The sequence below is a fragment of the Chlorocebus sabaeus genome, chromosome 16 (assembly GCF_047675955.1).
Source record: "Chlorocebus sabaeus isolate Y175 chromosome 16, mChlSab1.0.hap1, whole genome shotgun sequence".
Classification (NCBI taxonomy): Eukaryota; Metazoa; Chordata; class Mammalia; order Primates; family Cercopithecidae; genus Chlorocebus; species Chlorocebus sabaeus.
In genome coordinates this window covers 51,335,279-51,356,654 of record NC_132919.1, presented here as the reverse complement: position 1 = coordinate 51,356,654, position 21,376 = coordinate 51,335,279, and the positions used below count along the sequence as shown (strand labels likewise).

Here is a 21,376-nt window from a genome sequence, read left to right as displayed (position 1 = left end):
CCCAAAGTGCTAGGATTACAGGCGTGAGCCACCGCACCTGGCCAACTCCATCTTAAAAAAAAGAAAAACAAAAAGAAAAAAAGGAAAGGGGAGAGGGCCTGGGGCTTGGGGGTTTCGGGCTCTGGGTCACCTGATAAACCTGATGGAAGCGGCACAGGAGAGCTCAGGTATGTCAGCTATCCAAAGTGCCTTAGTCTATCCAGGTGCTCAGCTTCAGACCTCCAGAGCTGGGCCTGTTCAGTGGCAGACTCCTTGTGGTTCTGATTTGATGGATAGAATTCTTTCACCACCCTGCTGTTCCTCCAAATCCCCACGCCCTACCAGCGTCCCCCTTTGATGATAGAACACAGAGAGCTGGCCGGGCGTGGTGGCTCACGCCTGTAGTCCCAGCACTTTGGGAGGCTGAGGCGGGCGGATCACGAGGTCAGGAGATCGAGACCATCCTGGCTAACACGGTGAAACCCCATCTCTACTAAAAATGCAAAAAATTAGCCGGGCATGGCGGCGGGCGCCTGTAGTCCCAGCTACTTGGGAGGCTGAGGCAGGAGAATGGCGTGAACCCAGGAGGCGGAGCTCGCAGTGAGCCGAGATCGCACCACTGCACTCCAGCCTGGGCGACAGAGCGAGACTCCGTCTCAGAAAAAAAAAAGAAAAAGAACACAGAGAGCAAGCCCTGTGATGGGCGTTTGCTGCCTGCCTCTCCTGAGTCAGGACTTCCTTAGAGCCGTGTTATTTTCTCCTCTTGCTCCCGTTAAGCCTGAGCAGTGAAAACAGTGGAATGGGGTTAGTGCTGTCTGAAAAGCATCTGTGTAATTTGAGAAGCAGGGCCTCCCTTCTCCTTGGCGTGGTGGGAGTTTTTAGTATGTGGGAAGCTCTGAGAATCTCATGTCACCTTTGGGTACTTAAAGCCAGGTTAGATTTTTTCTTAGCCATCTTGGCCCCAGGAGTCAAGAAAAGGCGACCTCAGCTTGTGTGTGTCAACCTGGATTTCTGTTTCTCAGACAATAAGAACTGTGCCTGTTCCTTTGCTATGCCCTGCCATTGGTGCCCAGGCACATTGAGTACCCAGCCTAACTCCATGCTTTGGGAAAGGCTGGCAGAGCCCAATCACCCACCAACCCATTCTGAACTTCCTTCCACAAGTATGAAGGTCTTCTGCTCTTATGTCACATGTCAAAGCTGAGGTACAATGAGTAAGAAAGCAGGCCAGGCATGGTGGTTCACGCCTGTAATCCCAGCACTATGGGAGGCTGGAGGATTGCTTGAACCCAGGAGCTCAAGACTAGCCTGGGCAACATGGCAAAACACCATCTCTACTAAAAATACAAAAAATTAGCTGGGTGTCTTGGCATCACCTATAGTCCCAGCTACTTGGAAGGCTGAGGTGGGAGAATTACCTGAGCCTGGGAAGTCAAGGCTGCAGTGAGCTCTGATGGCACTACTACATTCCAACCTGGGTGACAGGAGTGAGACCGTCTCAAAAAAACACTAAAAAAACCGCTAGCTGGGCATGGTGGTACACATCTGTGGTCTCAGCTGCTTGGAAACTGAGGTGGGAGAATTGCTTGAGCCCAGGAGGTGGGGGCTGCAGGGAGCCAAGATTGTGCCATTGTACTCCATCCATCCTGGGCAACAGAGCAAGACCCTGTCTCAAAGGAAAAAAAAAAAAAAACGAGCAAGAGAGAGCAATGACTTGACCCTTAACTCAGACCCCCTGCTGGAGAGGGAGGTGAACGTCTGGGCAGTTGGATAAGCTCAGTTGAAGGCCGCAAAGAGCAGACTGGCCTAGAACGCTGGGTCCCCACTGCAAGGCTGGCCTGTGCGGGCAAGCGCTTCCTTTGGGCGGCATGTAATTACAGAATGGCTTATTTTTCCTCTACTGTGCTGTCTTTAATCACCAGTCTGGAGCTGGTGTCCCTGGCCAGACATAACATGCGGGGGCAGATGCACACAGACAGCTCTGCAGGCGCCCTGCCCGGGAGCATCTGTCACCCTCTGGCCCATACCTCCCACACCTGGAGGGGAGCAGAGCACAGCTTCAAGGTACCTGGGGTAGAGACAGCAAGAGAGCAGATGATGGCCAGGCTGGGTGAGGAGGTCCTGGCTGCTTGGAATGAGGCAGTGGGTGTCAGGACAGCTACCATGTGGCCCAGGGAATCGATGAATGTCCAAGATCTTCAGGCCTGACCAGAGGAGGGACACCTCCCTGGCTCTCTGACTACTCCTCTTAGCCTTTTCTCTGCCTTGCTGGAAATTGTCACCCTCCTGAGTGTGGTCCTCATTCCAGGCCGAGCATCTTCCCAGCCGTGTACAGTTGCCTGGTCCTTCCTCTCTTTCTCCCTCCCAGTCTCCGTGTCTTGGGTGGACAGCCTTCCCCCTCTGCAGGCCAGCTCTTCCTGCCTCCAGTATGTTTCTCACTTGATCATGTCTGAAGGCCAGGCCCAGGCATGGGTCATTCCGTCCTGGGAACACTCACATCCATCTCTGTGGTGAGGAAGCTCAGAAGGCTGAGCCTGAGGGGAAGGCACTGGAGGCCTGGGGTCTCTGTGTACAGCGTCTGTCTCCTAGATCCTCATCTTCCCTGGGGTGGAAGGAACAGACATCCATGCCCACAGACAGGAGAAGGCCTATGGTCTCCTCTTCCTGTTTCTCTTCCTCCTTTACAACCCTCCCTTAAGCTTTCCTTCCCTCCATGTCAGGAGCTCTGGGAGGCAGTAGGACAGGTACAGGCATTCATTTGCCCTGGCCCATGGCCTCTCTGGGGGGCCTCAGGATCCTTGCCAAAGGCGGGTGGGTGCGTTGGAGCACAGTATTTACCCATGTGGGGGTGTGAGGCCCCCGCCCGGAAGGCCATTTCTTTCTGAGCTGAAATAACCAGTTTATCCCCTCTGGGAAGAGGCAGCTCTTATCTTTCTAATCCCCCAAAGCCACTGTGGAGAGCAGGATTAGGGGAGATTTAGGCAAGGGAGCTGGGGAATCCTGGGGCCAGGCTCACTTTAGAAGCCAGGCCCTGTCCCTCAGGCCAGCACTGGGGGCTCCACTTGGTTGCATCCTATGGCAGGGGGACAGCACCCCTGCGCCCAGCAGCCACTCTTAGTTATGGGATGTGCGCCCTGCCAGGGCTGAGGCTAAGTTGCTGAGCAGGGGGTGTGTGTGGAGACAGGCAGGAAGGAGTAAGTCCAGAAGGCTAGAGGGCACAGCCAGGGCAGGACTCTGGGAGACAGAACTGTGGGCCGCAGCATAGGGGGCAGGGAGGGCAGTGAGATGAGGCAGCCAGGGGTCCCCAGCCCCACAGCCTGTGGCTGAGCCTCCTCCATGGCTGCCCAAAATCCCTTTCCTGGTGCCTGAGGTCTAGGGATTCGCTCTGCTTGCTCAGGAGGTTTTCCGGATGGAAGCTCACATGGATGCTTCTCAGGTGGCCCTGGAAAGACTCACTTCTCCTTCAGGTGCTGCCTTCCATGGGGCTCTTCTTTGTCCCAAGGCCTCAGAGCTGGGGTGTGGTGGCTCACGCCTATAATCAGAGCACTTTAGCAGGCTGAGGAGGGAGGATTGCTTGAGGTCAGCAGTTCAAGACCAGCCTGGGCAACATATCGAGGCCTCATCTCTACAAAAAAAAAATGCAAAGGTCCAGGCGCAGTGGCTCACACCTGTAATCCTAGCAGTTTGGGAGGCTGAGGTGGGCAGATTGCCTGAGCTCAGGAGTTTGAGACCAGCCCGGGCAACATGGTGAAACTCCGTTTCTACTAAAATACAAAAAAAAATTAGCTGGGCGTGGTGGCGTGTGCCTGTAGTCCCAGCTACTCGGGAGGCTAAGGCAGGAGAATTTCTTGAACCCAGGAGGCAGAGGTTGCAGTGAGCCGAGATTATGCCATTGCACTCCAGCCTGGGTGACAGAGTGAGACTCCGTCTCAAAAAAGAAAAAAAAAAAAAAAAAAAAACAAAGAAAATTAACTGGGTGTAGTCCCAGCCACTCCGTAGGCTGAGGCAGGAAGATTGCTGGAGCCTGAGAGGATGGATGCATGTCCATGCCACTACATCCAGCCTGGGCAGCAGAGCAAGACCCTGTCTCAATTAAAAAAAAATATATATATATATATATATGTGTATATGTGTGTGTGTGTATATGTGTGTGTGTATACGTGTGTGTGTGTGTGTGTGTATATACATATAACGGGATTCTCTTTATCCCCAGAAATTTTGGTTCGGTAGGTCCGGAGTGGGGCCTAGACATCCACATTTTTAAAAGCTGTGGTGTCTCAGCTACAGATTTTGGGCTGACAGTCCCAATTAAGGTGAAGCCTTGACTAAGCTGCGAAATGCCTCGGGTTGTTCCTGTTGCTGTTTCATTGGGATCATTGCATTCATTCATTCATTCAGCAAGTATTCATTGAGCTTGTGTGTGCCATACACTGTCTTAGCAGTTGGATGGTGAGGGTGTGTGGAAATGGAAGAATTCAGAGCCTGTTTTTAAGGAATTTGCAGTCTGGCGGGAGAGCAAGGCGTGTCAATCTGTGATTACAGTTCTGTAAGGTGCAGGCTGCAGGCCAGGTTGCCCGGGACACCATTGACATGTAAACCTCCCCTGAAGTGCAGCCCTGGGTTTTGGGAAAATGTCCCAGAGGAGGTGATGTTTGAGCTGAGTCTAGAAGGAGAAGCAAGAGTTGTTTGGGGTGGGGCACGTGTTTCTGGCTGAGAAACACATCAAGTATATGAACATGAGCCGGAGGGGCTCGGCTTGTGCCAGGAGGAGCAGGAAAGGAGGCCAGAGAGGCTGGCACATCTGAAGGGCCTCCAGGAGCACACGCAAGAATCGGACTTGATTTTAAGGGTAAATAGGTCATTTGACCAACCAGGCATGCCCTGCACTGGCCAAGGTGTTCCAGTGGGTTTGGAAAAGTTAGAGACAGTGTGGGGTAGAGTTTGGGCAAGCATAAGGCCAGGGTTTGGAATGTTCTAGACGTGATTGGGTGAGACGGTCACTATGGGAGGAAAGGTGACTCTGGCAGTAGAGCCAGGAGGCAAGTTCCAGTTTTTTGTTTTTTTTTTTTGAGATGGAGTTTTACTCTTGTTGCCTAGGTTGGAGTGCAATGGTGCGACCTCGGCTCACTGCAACCGCCACCTCCTGGGTTTAAGTGATTCTCCTGCCTCAGCCTCCCGAGTAGCTGGAATAACAGGCATGCATCACCACACCCAGCTAATTTTTTGTATTTTTAGTAGAGATGGGGTTTTTCCATGTTGGTCAGGCTGGTCTCGAACTCCCGACCTCAGGTGATCCGCCCGCCTCGGCCTCCCAAAATGCTAGGATTATAGGCGTGAGCCACCACACCCGGCTTCTTTTTTTTTTTTTTTTTTTTTTTGAGACAGAGTCTGGGCCTGTCACCCAGGCTGGAGTGCAGTGGCGTGATCTTGGCTCACTGCAACCTCTGCCTCCGAGGTTCAAGTGATTCTCATGCCTCAGCTACCCAAGCAGCTGGGATTACAGGCATGCGCCACCATGCCTAGCTAATTTTTGTGTTTTTAGTAGAGACAGGGTTTCACCATGTTGGACTGGCCAGGCTGGTCTCAAATGCCTGACCTCAAGTGATCCACCTGTCTCAGCCTCCCAAAGTGCTGGGATTACAGGCGTGAGCCACCATGATCGGCCCGAGTTCGGGTTTTTGGACATATTGACTCCTAGGTCCCTGTGAAGCAGCTATAGGCCCATTCAGCAGACGGATCCACATTCAGGGTAGTGGTCAGACTTGAAGTAAAACAGGAGTTGTAGGCTTGTTGGTGGCAGGTGATCCATGACTGTGGATGAGGTTGCCCTGGAAACCTACAGAGGTTGGTAACGTGTCCTAGGTGGCCTGTCGGGTGGACGGATGGGGAAGAACAGTCAAAGGAGAAAACAGGTGAGAAGCCAGGAATGGGGGAGTCCTGACAGGGAGAGGCTGGGCCACAAGGTCGCCTAAGATGATGTGGTTGGTCCCTGCATCGTCGGGGTCTACCCTATCCACACCATGTCCCACTCATCCTTGGTGAGATGGGAGTGTGCCTCTGCAGTCCTGCCCTGGGAATAGCTGCCTTTTTTTCTAATATTTTAGTGTTACAATATCCTCTCTTTCATGAAATGGTAGTTACAGAAGATGGTGGGTTTGTTTCCTCCCCTGCCCCCTTCTTCCCTCCCTCCGTCCCTCACAGAGTTTGAAGGTTTTTTTCCTTCATGTCTTTCCTAGGAACAATGAAATGCTAGCATCTCTTTTTTTTGTTGTTGTTTGAGACAGGGTCTCATTTTGTCATTTAGGCTGAAGTGCAGTGGCGCAATCACAGCTCACTACAACCTTGACCTCCTGGGTCCAAGTGATCCTCCTGCCTCAGCCTCCTGAGTAGCTGGGTGCACGCCACTATACCCAGCTAATTTTTTCTTTCTGATTTTTTGTACAGATGGGGTTCCACTATGTTGCCCAGGCTGGTCTTTAACTCTTAGGCTCAAGTGATCCACCTGCCTCCACCTCTCAAAGTGCTGGGATTACTGGCATGAGCCACCATGCTGGGCCAAAAGATAGCATCTCTATGTTAGTTTCTCTCTTTCCATTTAAAAACAGATATATTTTAGGCCAGGCGTGATGGCTTACGCCAGTAATCCCAGCACTTTGGGAGGCCAAGGCGGGCAGATCACTTGAGGTCAGGAGTTCAAGGCCAACATGACGAAACCTCGTCTCTGCTAAAAATACAGAAAATTAGCCAGGCATGGTGGTGTGCGCCTGTAATCCCAGCTACTCGGGAGGCTGAGGTGGGAGAATCACTGGAACCCAGGAGGCAGAGGTTGTAGTGAGCCAAGATCACGCCACTGCACTCCAGCCTAGGAGACTAAGCAAGACTCCATCTAAAAAAAAATAAAATTGTCCATACAATCAAAGGCTGGCCCCCTTGCAATAAATTGGGAGATCAGTGGTGAGCACAGGCTGGATGGGCAGGGAGCTCGCTGGTGGCAGTGGGGAAAGTGAGTTGGGGAACATGCAATAAAAGAAAAAGTTATTTTGTTTTTTAACTTAGCTGTGAAGAGTAGGGTAGGAGGCTGTGCACTTGAACAGTTTGTAATTTAGTGGAGATGGACATGGTCACACCTTGAGGGGCCAGAGCTGGTAGGGGAAGAGATGTGAGGATCCCAGAGGAGGGGAAGGATGAAGGGTCAGGGAAGGGGAGGGTTGGGGCCCGCGTGCCTTGCACAGCTTCAGCCTGGCAGTGACGCCCAACGCCTCCTGCTTGCCTGTAGGGCGAGCCTCCCTCGGCCCTGGGCCTGTCCACGCGGAAGGCCCTCAGCGTCCTGAAGGAGCAGCTGGAGGCAGTGCTGGAAGGACATCTCAGGGAGCGGAAGAAGTGTCTGACCTGGAAGGTGAAGCTTTTTCTCGGGACCACCAGAGCCTGGCTGAGATGGCAGGGAAGTGGGAGGCCCCTTCTCAGGACTCTGATGCACCGTCACCCTGGATGGTGTGACCCAACTGAGGCCTCATGAAATGTCAGAAAGAAGCTGGGGTTCTCCTCAGAGTGGCTCCTGAGCCTGCTTGCTGCAGGAGCCCAACAGGATGGAGGCCAGCCAAGGTCAAAGGGAGGGGACCAAGGTGGCCATGGGGGCTGGGGAGGGTGCTGGGGGAGGCAGCCAGATTGGAATGGGACATTGTCCCCTCCCTGTCCCTTCCCAGGAGGTGTGGAGAAGCAGCTTCCTCCACCACAGTAACCGCTGCTCCTGCTTCCACTGGCCGGGGGCCTCACTCATGCTACTGGCTGTGCTGCTGCTGCTGGGCTGCTGTGGGGGCCAGCCGGCCGGGAGGTATGCACCCAGAGGCTGCTCCCCAACCTTTCCAGCTGTCCTGTCCGTCCTGCTGCAACACCTGGGACGGCCAGGGCTCCGAGGGGGGCTGTCACCCCCAAGCTGCTCCTGGTATGTAAGGGAACCTCCTCAGTCCCTTGACTGGGGTCAGAGGCCTAGCTGGTGTCAGGGCACCAGAACGGGACACTTTCCACAAGGGACTGGGGTGGGAGGGAGCTGTGGCCCAGGGGCTGCTGGGTGGGCAAGCCCTCACTCCCTGTGGGTGCCCCTCTCTTTCCTCCCGCCAGCCGTGGGGTGGGGCTGGTGAACGCCTCGGCCTTGTTCCTGTTGCTGCTTCTCAACCTTGTGCTCATCGGGCGGCAAGACCGGCTGAAGCGTCGGGAAGTAGAGCGGAGGCTGCGAGGGATCATTGACCAAATCCAAGGTGAGGTCAAGGGCAGGAATATTGGTGGGAAAAGATGACCAAACATATCAAAGCCCTGAGGGCTCCCCTCATGCACCCCAGCACAGATGGGTCACTTGTGGCCTTGCAGGTCCTGTTGTCATCTGGGGAGTTAGAAGGATGCCCACCCTCTTTTGAGCAGGGCAGTGAGAGCTGTGGGATGGTGGTGGGTGCCCAGGCAGAGGCTGGGCAGGCAGGAAGGCCAACGGTGGCAGGTGGGCCTGCGGGCTGGCTCATGTTGGGAAACTAACAGGGAAGACCTCTCACGTGGCAGGAGGATGGTTGAAGTTTTCTCGTTCAAGTCCATCTTGTCTGGTGTACCGTGCTGGGAGACATGGGGAGGTGGGCAGAGATACCTGCAGGAATTGTGGTGGGGTAGGGGGCTGGGAGCCTGAGATGGAGCAGCCCAGTTCCAAAAGGGAAGGGAGTTGCTCGGATTTCTGCTTGGCCTTTCATTCAGGCGGTGTTTATGCAGCTTGGCTGCGGATTGAGGGTTGTTGAGGCTCTTTTGAGGGACGGTGGCTCCTGCTCTCCAGGGGCATGTCCAGGGCAGGTGCTGTGGGAGAAGCAGCACCCGCTCATGAGACTTTCTCCAACAGAACTGGGTAGTGGACATTTAGATGCCAAGTGAGAGTTTGTCCTTTCATTCTGAGATGGTTAATTGCAACCATGTGCCAGGCACTGGGAGTGCAATGCTGATGGCAAAAGACGGGCCCTGCTTTTCAGAGCCTAGTCTCCTGCCCAGGAGCATCAGTGGCTCCCTCTTGCTTATGGAAGCCATCCCAGAGGCACACGTGGCCTCCCAGAGCTTCCAACACAGGCCCACCTTCCTCTCCAGCCTCTTCTCATCCTCCTCATTCTTACATTAAAACTACTCACCAGTCCTAGGCCCGCTGTGTATCAGCCTCTGCCTCTATGCCTCTCTCCACTGTTCTCTGCTGGGGAGCTTCTCCCTCATTCATCTCCAGCTGACAAAATCTCACCCATTCTTCCAGGCCCATCCCCAGTAATTCCTCTTCCAGGAAGCCATCTCTGATCGCCCCAGCAAATCGGTTTGCTCCCTCTTCTGGACTCCTGCAGCACAGGGATCTTTGTTAATGCTTAGCCGTGTTTGCCTTGTTTGGAGTTTCCTGTCCATATGTCTCATCTGCCCCACTGGGTTGAGGCTCCTTGAGGAGGCATGTTGTTGTCTCCACCTTGCACCCCTCACAGACCCTCCGCAATGTTTGTGAAGTGTATCTGAATGGGAGGGGGGTACAAAGAATGACAGCTCCAGGTGTTGAGAGGAGATAGAGGCTCTGGGGCTGGAGTGGCCAGGTAGGGCTTCACAAGGGAGGCGTCCTTGAAAGCAGGGAAGTGTTGGAACGAGTGGCGGGGTTTGCCATGGACCTCCTGGGAGAGGAAGTGGACAGACAGTGCTCCGGAGGTGCTGCTGTATCTGACCGGGGTGCAGGGCCATGGCCGAGAAGGTGGTTTCCCTCTTTCCATTCCCCTCAGATGCCCTCAGGGATGGCAGGGAGATCCAGTGGCCCAATGCCATGTATCCAGACCTGCACATGCCCTTTGCACCATCCTGGTCCCTGCACTGGGCCTACAGAGATGGACACCTGGTCAACCTGCCAGTCAGCCTGCTGGTTGAAGGAGACATCATAGCTTTGAGGCCTGGCCAGGAATCGTTTGCTTCTCTGAGGGGGATCAAGGTAACTTGAGGCTTTCCTTCTCCCCTGGAAATGCGGTGGGAGCATCCACAAGCAATAATGGGAGGGTCCTCAGACTTCATCCTGAAGCTTCCTGGCCAGCTCACTGGCTTTTTGGCAGAGGCTCTGGAACATCTTCCTCCACCCTGCCGGTTTTTTTTTTTTTTTTTTTTTGAGATAGGGTCTCACCCTGTCGCCCAGGCTGGAGTACAGTGGCACGATCTTAGCTCACTGAAGCCTCTGCCTCCTGGGTTCAAGTGATTCTCCCACCTCAGCCTCCCTAGTAGCTGGGATAACAGGCATGTGCCACCACACCTCACCTGGCTAATTTTTGTATTTTTTGGTAGAGACAGGTTTTCGTCATGTTGGCCAGGCTGGTCTCGAACTCCTGACCTCAAGTGATCCACCTGCCTCAGCCTCCCAAAGTGCTGGGATTACAGGTGTGAGTCACCACATCCGGCCCCCTATGCTGTTCTTTATTCTCGCTAAGAGTCTAGTCCCACAGGCCCTGCCCCAGTGGGCTCTGGGCTGATGGCGCCTAACCCCAGGGAATGTCTGTACTTAGCTGAATTGTCCAGGAAGAGTGGCCTCTGATGGGACCCTCTCGTTGCCCCCACTCTCCCACTTGCTGCCTGCAGGATGATGAGCACATTGTCCTGGAGCCGGGAGACCTCTTCCCCCCCTTCTCCCCTCCACCCTCGCCCCGGGGAGAAGTGGAGAGAGGGCCGCAGAGTCCCCAGCAGCACCGGCTTTTCCGTGTCCTTGAGACCCCTGTGATTGACAACGTCAGGTAGGGGTGCCGCCCCGCCTCCTGCTGTCCCTGGTGCCTTCCGTGAAGAGGGGGATGAGACTGACAAGGAAGGGGTCCCATTCATCGCGAGGTTCTTTTGAGGGCAGGCGTCTCCTTAGGCTCCTGTCTTTAGCATCTTGTGAGAATTCTTAGACTGGGTGGCGCCCTCTCCCAATCTCTGCGCTGAGGGAACTGCTCTGGAGGTGAACGTGGGCTAGGGCCAGGGCAGAGCTTGGAACTGCGGGACTCACGGTGCCTGAAGAAGCGGTATCTGGCAGAGAAGCCCAGAATCCTCCCAAGTTGTAGGTTTCTGGCCTCTTTGCCAAGTGAGATTGACAATCACTTCTTTCTGCAGGTGGTGCCTGGACATGGCCCTGTCCCGACCAGTCACCGCCCTGGACAATGAGCGGTTCACAGTGCAGTCGGTGATGCTACACTATGCTGTGCCTGTGGTCCTGGTGCGTGCAGCAGGGGCTGCACGGGGCAGAGGAGAGGGCTGGACTTCGGGGGGGAGTCTCAGGGCCACTCATGTGAGCGGGAGTGAATGCAGAGGGTCGCTGAGCGAGCCAGCCTGTGGAGTAGAAAGGAAGGAAAATGGCAGTGCCTATGACGCTCTAGAGGGGCGGGGTCAAGGCTGTGCCTCTGCTGTTCCCAACAGGCCGGCTTCCTCATCACCAATGCCCTGCGCTTCATCTTCAGTGCCCCAGGGGTCACTTCCTGGCAGTACACCCTCCTGCAGCTCCAGGCAAGGACCGCCCTGTCCTCTCTGTCATGCTTCCCTCCGACCCGCAGGGCTGGCTCTTCTCCTAGTATCCTGGCTGTCCCCTCCCTCTCTGCAGTCCAGAGGTCCCCTTAAGCTTCAGCTTAAGAACACCTCTTTCTTGGCCGGGCGTGGTGGCTCAAGCCTATAATCCCAGCACTTTGGGAGGCCGAGACGGGCGGATCACAAGGTCAGGAGATCGAGACCATCCTGGCTAACACGGTGAAACCTCGTCTCTACTAAAAAATACAAAAGAACTAGCTGGGTGCGGTGGCGGGCTCCTGTAGTCCCAGCTACTCGGGAGGCTGAGGCAGGAGAATGGCGTAAACGCGGGAGGCGGAGCTTGCAGTGAGCTGAGATCCAGCCACTGCACTCCAGCCTGGGTGACAGAGTGAAACTCCATCTCAAAAAAAAAAAAAAAAAAGAACACCTCTTTCCAGCCGAGCACGGGGACTCTCGCCTGTGATCCCAGCACTTTGGGAGGCCGAGGCAGGCAGATCATGAGGTCAAGAGATTGAGACCATCCTGGCCAACATGGTGAAACCCCGTCTCTACTAAAAATATAAAAATTAGCTGGGCATGGTAGTGCGCGCCTGTAGTCCCAGCCACTTGGGTGGCTGAGGTAGGAGAATCACTTGAACCCGAGAAGCGGAGGTTGCAGTGAGCCGAGATCACGCCACTGCACTCCAGCCTGGCGACAGAGCGAGACTCCATCTCAAAAAAAAAAAAAGAACACCTCTTTCCCTTCTTTCCATTCCTGCCCGCGAGAGAGCTGGCCCTTCCTGCCCAGGGAATGGCCGTGGGGCCAGGGCAGCCCTTCCCTTCCCTCTTCCCCAGGCCCGGAGCTCAGGAGCCGTCTGTGTGGTCCACTCCTTCCCAGGTGAATGGTGTCCTGCCCATCCTCCCCCTGCTCTTTCCAGTCCTCTGGGTTCTGGCAACCGCTTGTGGAGAGGCCCGTGTCCTGGCCCAGATGAGCAAGGCCTCACCCAGCTCCCTGGTAGGTTTTTCCAAGGCGTCTGGGGGAAGTGACAGGAACAAAAAGAGGGAGTTGGCTGTGCCAGAGGACAGGGGCAGAAGTCCAGCCCCACTTTGGGCTCGGTGTGTTGGTCAGCCTGGGCAGCTCTCCAGGCCTCGGGCCCTCTCCATTCCAGAAGGGCCCCTAGGCCACGCCCTGGGTGTGGGTGAGAGTCTACCCTGGCTTCCACCAGGTGGGGAGTCAGGACGGCCCGGGCCCTTTACCAAAGGAGTTGGGAGCCCCACTGGTGTGGGCCCCACCTCTGCCAGCTTGGAGAGACCTGTGTGAAGGTGGCTTTTTCCTCACTGAGGACCTCACCCTCTCTCCATGCAGCTGGCTAAGTTCTCAGAGGACACTCTCAGCAGCTATACGGAGGCTGTCTCCTCTCAGGTACAACACTGACCCGGGATGGCTTCTCTTGCAGGTCCCTACAGCCACAACCCTGGGACTCCCCTGTTTTTGGCCTTAAAGCCTCCAACCGGGCTCTTGGAGCCCCATGTCCACCCGTTACATGTGGACATAACCTGGGCCTGTTCCCATAATGTGTGCACGCCCTGCCCTAGAGAAGTGCCTCTCCACCCCAACTTCGTGGTGCTCCCCTGGATTTCCCCCTAGAGGCCATCTCCAGGGAAATGAGGCCGAGCCCTAAATGGCCTTGCAGACTTCCTCTCTCTCACCAGGAATTGCTGCGCTGCATTTGGGGCCACTTCCTGAGGGTGCTCCGGGGGACGTCGCCAACGCTGAGCCACAGTTCCAGCCTGCTGCACAGCCTGGGCTCCGTCACGGTGAGGGTGGGACTTGCGGGGAAGAGGTGCCTGTTGTGCCCGCCCTGCTCTCTGGCTGGGCCTGGGCTGCCCACCTGCCGCTTGAGTGGTCCCTGGGCAGGGTGGGCCAATGCCAGGCTCCTTTCCTGGAGCCTGGGCCAATGCCAAACGCTTTGGCAAAGCGTTGGGCCAATGCCAAATGCTTTCCATGCAGGTCCTATGCTGTGTGGACAAACAGGGGATCCTGTCATGGCCAAATCCCAGCCCAGAGACTGTACTGTTCTTCAGCGGGAAGGTGGAGCCCCCTCACAGCAGCCATGAGGACCTCACCGATGGCCTATCCACCCGCTCCTTCTGCCATCCTGAGGTAGAGGAGGAGGTACGGCCGGCTCCCATGGGCCCGACTCTGGGCCAGGCTATTTAGCCTTGGAGCCTGGCCAGGGAGGGTGAGGTTTAGGAGGGCAAAGGAGGGTTCAGCACCATTAGGATCTGCTTCTGGGCAGGTGAGGTGAAGACAAGGCAGCCAGGGGACCTAGAAGCATCCTGCCTACCCGGGCCATGGGAGCCACTGGTCCTAGCCTGTGCTCCTCATTCTCTTCAGCCCCATGAGCGAGACGCCCTCCTGGCTGGCTCCCTGAACAACGCTCTGCACCTTTCCAGCGAGCAGGAGCGTGGCGACTGGCCTGGCGAGGCTCCCAAGCCCCCCGAGCCCTATTCACACCACAAAGCGCACGGCCGCAGCAAACACCCATCTGGCTCCAACGTGAGCTTCAGCAGGGACACCGAGGGTGGCGAAGAAGAGCCCAGCAAGGTGAGGGGAGGAGGTGGCGCGGGGTAGCCACGCCCTCAGCCACAGGCCGTCCTGGCCTCCCTGGCCAGCCTGGCACCACAGGGTCTGAAAGAGCAGGTGTCTCTGCCCTCCATCGCAGCACCTCCAGCCTAGGCCAGTGGCCCCTGAGGCCCTCCCCAAGTCTCTGCCGAGAAGTAGGCGGAGCCTCCCCCACCCTTCCATTCTTGTGGTCGCAATCACTGGTGTCCCTATTGGAACCTTCCAAACACACACAGCCCGGGGCTCCCTCTCAGAGATGTTTCCTGGCCACAAAATATCCCTCAACTGTGTCCTCTTTGGTCTAGCCACCCCTCTTTTTGGCTCCTGCCAGTATCATGATATATATTAATAGTTCCTAGAAGCAGACAGGAGCCCAAGAAGGACAGGAAGCGGATTTCAGGAGGGAGAGGAGTGGAAGAGAGTGAGCAGGAGCTCTCTCTCGGGAAGGGCGCATTTCAGGGGCAGGAGCCCTCCCCAGCCTTGGGAGGTGGGCGGAGCCAGTGCTGGCTTCCCCGCACCCTCTCCCAGGCTGAGGCTCCTGTCCATGTTTCCCCCAGACCCAGCCCGGGATGGAGAGCGACCCCTACGAAGCAGAGGACTTTGTGTGTGACTACCACCTGGAGATGCTGAGCCTGTCCCAGGACCAGCAGAACCCCTCCTGCATCCAGTTTGATGACTCCAACTGGCAGCTGCACCTCACCTCCCTCAAACCCCTGGGCCTCAATGTGCTGCTGAATCTGTGTAATGCCAGCGTCACCGAGCGCCTGTGCCGATTCTCTGACCACCTGTGCAACATCGCCCTGCAAGAGAGCCACAGTGCCGTGCTGCCCGTGCATGTGCCCTGGGGCCTCTGCGAGCTTGCCCGCCTCATTGGTATGGGCCCCTGTGGCAGGGGATGGCTGGCTGGACCTGCCTCCTAGAAGAGGTCCAGTACCGACTCCTCATGGGACTTAATGGACCTGGCATGGCATGGCCCTAAGTTCCTGTTCCCTGCCCTGCAGGCTTTACTCCTGGGGCCAAGGAGCTCTTCAAGCAGGAGAACCACCTGGCGCTGTACCGCCTCCCCAGTGCCGAGACAATGAAGGAGACATCACTGGGGCGGCTCTCCTGTGTCACCAAGCGGCGGCCTCCCCTCAGCCACATGATCAGCCTCTTCATTAAAGACACCACCACCAGTGAGCCCTGGCTACCTCGGCCAGCATCAGGCCAGACCTTCCAGAGCTTGGCAGGGGGCTCTACCCAACTCCACCCATTGCTAGGGAGGCCTGGGCAGATGAAAAGTAGACTGATTCCAAGTGCTCCACTGTGGCAGGGGCTGGACTTGGGGACCAGGGCTGGGATGGTGTTGACTCCAGAGGCCGGGATTGTCCAAAGGATGGGAATATGGTGTCTGCATTCCAAGCGCGGTGGCATTGCAGACCCTTGTTGATCGTGAGTCCCAGGGAGTCTCCTCCTCTGGCAGGGGCTCCTCAGCGCCCTTCTCCAGGAGGACAGTGTGTTGCCTGTCAGGTCAGAGTGAGGGCTGGGGGCTAGTTAGCGACACTCAGGGTTTGAACTCTGTCCCCCCCAGGCACAGAGCAGATGCTGTCCCATGGCACCGCTGATGTGGTCTTAGAAGCCTGCACAGACTTCTGGGACGGAGCTGACATCTACCCTCTCTCGGGATCTGACAGGTGGGTGAGGAAGCATGTGCCAGCAGCAAGAGCAGTCACTCTGCCGGGGCACCTGCCCTTCACAGGCGGGACTGCTCACCTCACCTCCACCTGCTTCCCTGGCAGAAAGAAAGTGCTGGACTTCTACCAGCGAGCCTGCCTGTCTGGGTATTGCTCTGCCTTCGCCTACAAGCCCATGAACTGCGCCCTGTCCTCTCAGCTCAATGGCAAGTGCATCGAGCTGGTACAGGTGCCTGGCCAAAGCAGCATCTTCACCATGTGCGAGCTGCCCAGCACCATCCCCATCAAGCAGAACGCCCGCCGCAGCAGCTGGAGCTCTGACGGTACCTCGTGCGTCTGTCCAGCGGGGCTGGTGCTGGGGCTCCCTTGGGCTGCGGAAGCCCAGGAGCAGGGAGGGCTTCTGTAGGGCGCTGGCACCCCCCACAGCAAAGGGTGCAGTGGCTGCAGCCCCAGGCTGGGGTGCCAGTGCAGCACTCTATCGAGTGACATGGGGAGCCCCTTAGTTTCCTCCCTCATCAGCGGGTGCTCACTTGGCCTGCCTCACTGGTTGGTTGTGATGCTCAAGTGGGTAACATGTATCAGAGTGCTTTCCTGGGAAGTTACCAAGCAGCATTCATAGAGCATTAGGCTTGGCAGAATCAGACAGGAGACCAGGTCTCTCACCCTGCCGGTGCAGAGGGGCCCAGAAGCTCCACCACACCACCCTATTCCCACCAGACACACACACTTGCCGGGTTTTTTCAACCCAAGAGACCGTGAATTGAAGCCATTGCTGAGGGTGGGGCCGGTCCCCCAGCCCTGCAGCAGGGCTGGGCAGAAGCTGAAGCCATGCCCTGTCATGGCTCCCAGCTCGGATTCAGCCACCTGACTGATGCATACCTTTCACTGTCTTTTCTCCTGTGTCTGTCGGCTCCTTCGTGTGTCTTGGCTGTGTGCATCCGTGGCTGTGTGTGGTCCCCTGGGGCCTGTGTGCTCCTTGATTTGGGTGTGGCATCTGTGTGTGTGGCCCTGGGCTGGTTCCTGGGTGTCCTGATCGGGCTGTGTCCTGTGTGCCCTGCCTGAAGAAGGGATCGGGGAGGTGCTGGAGAAGGAAGACTGCATGCAGGCCCTGAGCGGCCAGATCTTCATGGGCATGGTGTCCTCCCAGTACCAGGCCCGGCTGGACATCGTACGCCTCATCGACGGGCTCGTCAACGCCTGCATCCGCTTTGTCTACTTCTCTTTGGAGGATGAGCTCAAAAGCAAGGTGGGGAGAGCCATCCCCTCTGCCACCGCTAACTCTGTCTCCCATGGGCTTTTGGACCCATATGTTCACGGCTGTCTGCCTTTCACAGGTGTTTGCAGAAAAAATGGGCCTGGAGACAGGCTGGAACTGCCACATCTCCCTCACGCCCAATGGTGACATGCCTGGCTCCGAGATCCCCCCCTCCAGCCCCAGCCACGCAGGCTCCCTACACGATGACCTGAATCAGGGTAAGGGCAAAGGCGTGGGGTGGGGACGGGGTGATGGTGGGAGGATTCCCCTCCTCAGAGCCACAGCCAGGAAGAGCCTCCCAAGAGCCCTCCAGATAAATACATTCCCTTGGGAAATGGCTGTGATGTCCCTGTGGGAAACAGTAGTCAGCAGGAAGGAGTGGACACAGAGGCAGGAAATTCTCTGCCATCTGCAGGGCAAGGACAGGGCCCCGGAAGGCTGGCCCCAAGGTGAGGGAAAGGCTTTTGTCCCCACAGTGTCCCGAGACGATGCAGAAGGGCTCCTCCTCATGGAGGAGGAGGGCCACTCCGACCTCATCAGCTTCCAGCCTACGGACAGCGACATCCCCAGCTTCCTGGAGGACTCCAACCGGGTACGATGGCAGGATCTGTCTCACGTGTTCCTGTAGTGGTCCCATAGCTGGTCCAGGGGAGAGGTAGAGAGGTAGTGGGCAGGCACATGAAGGGGAGGGATGGAGGGATGCTGATCCCCATCCTGAAGCCACTGGCATCTCTGCTTTCTCCAGGCTAAGCTGCCCCGGGGTATCCACCAAGTGCGGCCCCACCTGCAGAACATTGACAACGTGCCCCTGCTAGTGCCCCTCTTCACCGACTGCACCCCGGAGAGTGAGTGCTGTGGCCACGGGTACTTGGGCAGCCTCGTCCCTGTGGCTGAGCTCTGCCTGGGCCCAGGCACCCTGTGGGCTCTGGAGGGATGTAGGTTTTCCATGCAGGGAGTGAAGAAACCTGGGCTGGGATCAGATCAGCTGGGGAATCTTGTGGGTTGGAGTCAGAAGTGCCAATGTTCACATGATCCCACTGCTGGGGGTGGGGTTGTTTCAAAGAGGGGCCTACCTCCCATTGCCTCCTGCTGTCCTGTCCCATGGGTCTCTGCCCAGCGCCTACATGGCACTCTGCGTGCCTGACTCTTGTGCCCTCATATGCTGTCCTCAGCCATGTGTGAGATGATAAAGATCATGCAAGAGTACGGGGAGGTGACCTGCTGCCTGGGCAGCTCTGCCAACCTGCGGAACAGCTGCCTCTTCCTCCAGAGTGACATCAGGTCAGGGCGGGACCCTGGAGCCTGTGGGCCAGCCTCTACCTCCCACACCAGAGGGTCAGATGGGCCTGCATGGGGCTGGGGGTGTGTACCATGGCCGACCTCGCCCTGGCTGGGACCAATGCACTTGGGCATGGTGGGAGAAGAGGGTGAGGTGCCCAGTCCTGTGGGAGATGCAGCTGAAGGGTGTGTGTCTCCCACCCTGAGCAGCATTGCCCTGGATCCCCTGTACCCATCCCGTTGCTCCTGGGAGACCTTTGGCTACGCCACCAGCACCAGCATGGCCCAGGCCTCGGATGGCCTTTCTCCCCTGCAGCTGTCAGGGCAGCTCAACAGCCTGCCCTGCTCCCTGACCTTTCGCCAGGAGGAGACCATCAGCATCATCCGGCTTATCGAACAGGTGGGTGCTTTGGCAGGCAAAGGAGGAGAGACGCAGGACCCGCCTGGGGTGGGAGTAGCAGCACAGGACCTATTTGGGGGACCTCATGCCCCAGCCCTCCGAGTGGGCTCTCCCAGGCAGTAACATTCGCCTCTGCTCCCCTCATAGAAGCATGCTGGGAGTCTGGCTCTTGGCTGAAGTGTGTCACCTGTTGGGCCTGGGAGAGGACAGGCAGACCCAGCCATAATCTGTCCCTCTTGGTCTCTAGGCTCGGCACGCCACCTATGGCATCCGTAAGTGCTTCCTCTTCCTGCTGCAGTGCCAGCTGACTCTCGTGGTCATCCAGGTGAGGTGGGGCCCGCACAGGCATCACCCCCGTGCCACTCACCCCTTCACTCAGGGGCCAGCTGAACATCTGAGGAGGGAGGCTGGGGGTAGCAGTACAGTCAAGGGGCCCCCAGAGCCCTGTGAAGCCCCTGGGCTTTTGGAGATGACACTCACTGGCAGAACAGTATTCCCTCCAGCCCCACTTCCCTCTGGCAGGATGTGAGGATCTATCTGGGCCTGGGGCAAGGGAGCTCGGGGGCTCCTATGCCCTTATTATTTGCCTGAATCGAACTGTGGCTCTTGGCTTCTTTCCTGGTTTAGTTCCTTTCTTGCCTGGTCCAGCTGCCGCCACTCCTGAGTACCACTGACATCCTGTGGCTGTCCTGCTTTTGCTACCCTCTGCTCAGGTGAGATGCCGTGCAGCTTCCCCGCCCCCCAAGCCCAAGCTGGAGGGGTCTGGATGTCACTGTGCAGCCCTAGGAGCCCAAGGTTCTGGAACTGCTCAGGGCTCACCTCCTCTGGTACAGGAGGCATGGAGGGAACCCCCTTTGTCTTTTTTTTCTTTTTTTGAGATGGAATCTCACTCTGTCACCCAGGCTGGAGTGCAATGGTGCAATCTCTGCTCATTGCAATCTCTGCCTCCCAGGCTCAAGTGATTCTCCTGCCTCAGCCTCCTGAGTAGCTGGGATTATAGGCGCCCACTACCATCCCCGGTTAATTTTTGTATTTTTAGTAGAGTTGGGGTTTTGCCATGTTGGCCAGGCTGGTTTTGAACTCCTGACCTCAAATGATCTGCCCGTCTCGGCCTCCCAAAGTGCTGGGATTACAGGTGTGAGCCACTGCCACCCAGCCTTTGTTTTACTCCATCCCCTCGCCAGACTCGACCTCACACGCAAGACTCCCTAGAGGCTCCCTCTGTGAGAATTGAGGGACAGAGGGTCATTGTCACCATCCCTCTACGTGATCTCTGCTTTTCAGCATCTCTCTGCTGGGGAAGCCCCCCCATAGCTCCATCATGTCTATGGCAACAGGGAAGAACCTCCAGTCCATTCCCAAGAAGGTAGGCGAAGCGGACCCTGTGAGCCTCGCAAGTGAGCATGGCAGGGACTGAGGGGTGGGGGAGGAGAGAGGGGCTAATCTGGAAGGCTCTGGATGGGAGACTTCAGCAGAACTGGGAAGCTGGCACTTGGTTCCTAGTCTTCCCCCAGATCAAAGAGGAGGTGGCGGCACAGAGCTGGGAAAGATCCTTGCTGGGGCGTGAGCTCCCTATACCCCAGGCCTGACCATTTACTAAGAGCCTGTTGAGTACGTGGAAGACCTAGGAGCCGGCAGAGGGGCTGTGCGCCCCAGGAGTGACTGGCCTTGTTCCCTGGCAGACCCAGCACTACTTCCTGCTCTGCTTCCTGCTCAAGTTCAGCCTCACCATCAGCTCGTGCCTCATCTGCTTTGGCTTCACACTGCAGAGCTTCTGTGATAGCTCCCGGGCCCGCAACCTCACCAACTGCTCCTCCATCATGCTGCCCAGGTGGGTCCCAGCCCCAGAGATCCACCCATCGCCTGCCTCGCCTCAAGGCTTCCTCCCTCCCCACCCCAGCCTACCTCCCTGTGGCCCCAGAGGGGCTGAGCCCATGCCTCACTTTGGCAGCAACGACGACAGGGCTCCAGCCTGGTTTGAGGACTTTGCCAACGGACTGCTGTCGGCTCAGAAGCTCACGGCCGCCCTGATTGTTCTGCACACTGGTGAGAGGGCTCCCTGGGAGGGCACAGATGATGGTGGGAGAGGAGCCCCACTGTGGAAGTCTGACCCTCACATCGCCCCACTTTCCCTAGTCTTCATTTCCATCACCCATGTGCATCGCACCAAGCCCCTGTGGAGAAAAAGCCCCTTGACCAACCTCTGGTGGGCCGTGACAGTGCCTGTGGTGTGAGTATTGCTAGGATGGAGGGCAGAATGCGGGCTAGGGAGGAGAGGGGCTTCTGCAGGGCTAGGATTGGAGGGCGGGACCGGGGCCAGAGGTTTAACTGTGCCCTGCCTGAGCTAACTGCTGTACCAGGAAGCAGGCAGTGTCAGGGCTCACACGGGGCCGCTGCCTCCCACAGGCTGCTGGGTCAGGTGGTCCAGACGGCTGTGGACCTGCAGCTCTGGACGCACAGGGACAGCCATGTCCACTTTGGCCTGGAGGACGTGCCCTTGCTGACATGGCTCCTGGGCTGCCTGTCCCTGGTCCTTGTGGTGGTGACCAATGAGATCGTGAAGCTACATGAGATTCGGTGAGCTGTCAGCAGGGCGCCTCCCTCTGGGCTCAGGCATGTTCCCTAAACCAGTCACTCCCTTGGCGACACTCCCTCACCTTTCC

General features: G+C 57.0%; 1 protein-coding gene across 10 annotated transcripts in view; it reads left to right on the top strand.

Moving 5' to 3' along the window:
* Window positions 1–21,376, top strand: part of TMEM94 (transmembrane protein 94) — a 45,908-nt gene that overhangs the window by 23,266 nt on the left and 1,266 nt on the right. For 2 of the 10 annotated variants that reach the window (XM_008011751.3, XM_008011750.3), the window contains 29 exons: window positions 7,256–7,375; window positions 7,683–7,810; window positions 8,098–8,234; window positions 9,750–9,952; window positions 10,588–10,739; window positions 11,095–11,197; window positions 11,398–11,484; window positions 12,380–12,496; window positions 12,848–12,904; window positions 13,195–13,299; window positions 13,493–13,645; window positions 13,880–14,089; window positions 14,665–14,980; window positions 15,109–15,282; window positions 15,678–15,780; window positions 15,886–16,103; window positions 16,845–17,026; window positions 17,115–17,253; window positions 17,512–17,627; window positions 17,781–17,880; window positions 18,208–18,316; window positions 18,524–18,713; window positions 18,961–19,038; window positions 19,341–19,426; window positions 19,998–20,079; window positions 20,396–20,544; window positions 20,665–20,759; window positions 20,850–20,943; window positions 21,120–21,290. In XM_008011751.3, the coding sequence (XP_008009942.1) occupies window positions 7,256–7,375; window positions 7,683–7,810; window positions 8,098–8,234; window positions 9,750–9,952; window positions 10,588–10,739; window positions 11,095–11,197; window positions 11,398–11,484; window positions 12,380–12,496; window positions 12,848–12,904; window positions 13,195–13,299; window positions 13,493–13,645; window positions 13,880–14,089; window positions 14,665–14,980; window positions 15,109–15,282; window positions 15,678–15,780; window positions 15,886–16,103; window positions 16,845–17,026; window positions 17,115–17,253; window positions 17,512–17,627; window positions 17,781–17,880; window positions 18,208–18,316; window positions 18,524–18,713; window positions 18,961–19,038; window positions 19,341–19,426; window positions 19,998–20,079; window positions 20,396–20,544; window positions 20,665–20,759; window positions 20,850–20,943; window positions 21,120–21,290 (3,974 nt within the window). Of the gene's footprint in view, window positions 1–7,255; window positions 7,376–7,682; window positions 7,811–8,097; window positions 8,235–9,749; window positions 9,953–10,587; window positions 10,740–11,094; window positions 11,198–11,397; window positions 11,485–12,336; window positions 12,497–12,847; window positions 12,905–13,194; window positions 13,300–13,492; window positions 13,658–13,879; window positions 14,090–14,664; window positions 14,981–15,108; window positions 15,283–15,677; window positions 15,781–15,885; window positions 16,104–16,844; window positions 17,027–17,114; window positions 17,254–17,511; window positions 17,628–17,780; window positions 17,881–18,207; window positions 18,317–18,523; window positions 18,714–18,960; window positions 19,039–19,340; window positions 19,427–19,997; window positions 20,080–20,395; window positions 20,545–20,664; window positions 20,944–21,119; window positions 21,291–21,376 lie in introns of those variants that run through there. The other 8 variants (XM_037993832.2, XM_037993830.2, XM_073005037.1 and 5 more) reach the window with 6 other exon arrangements.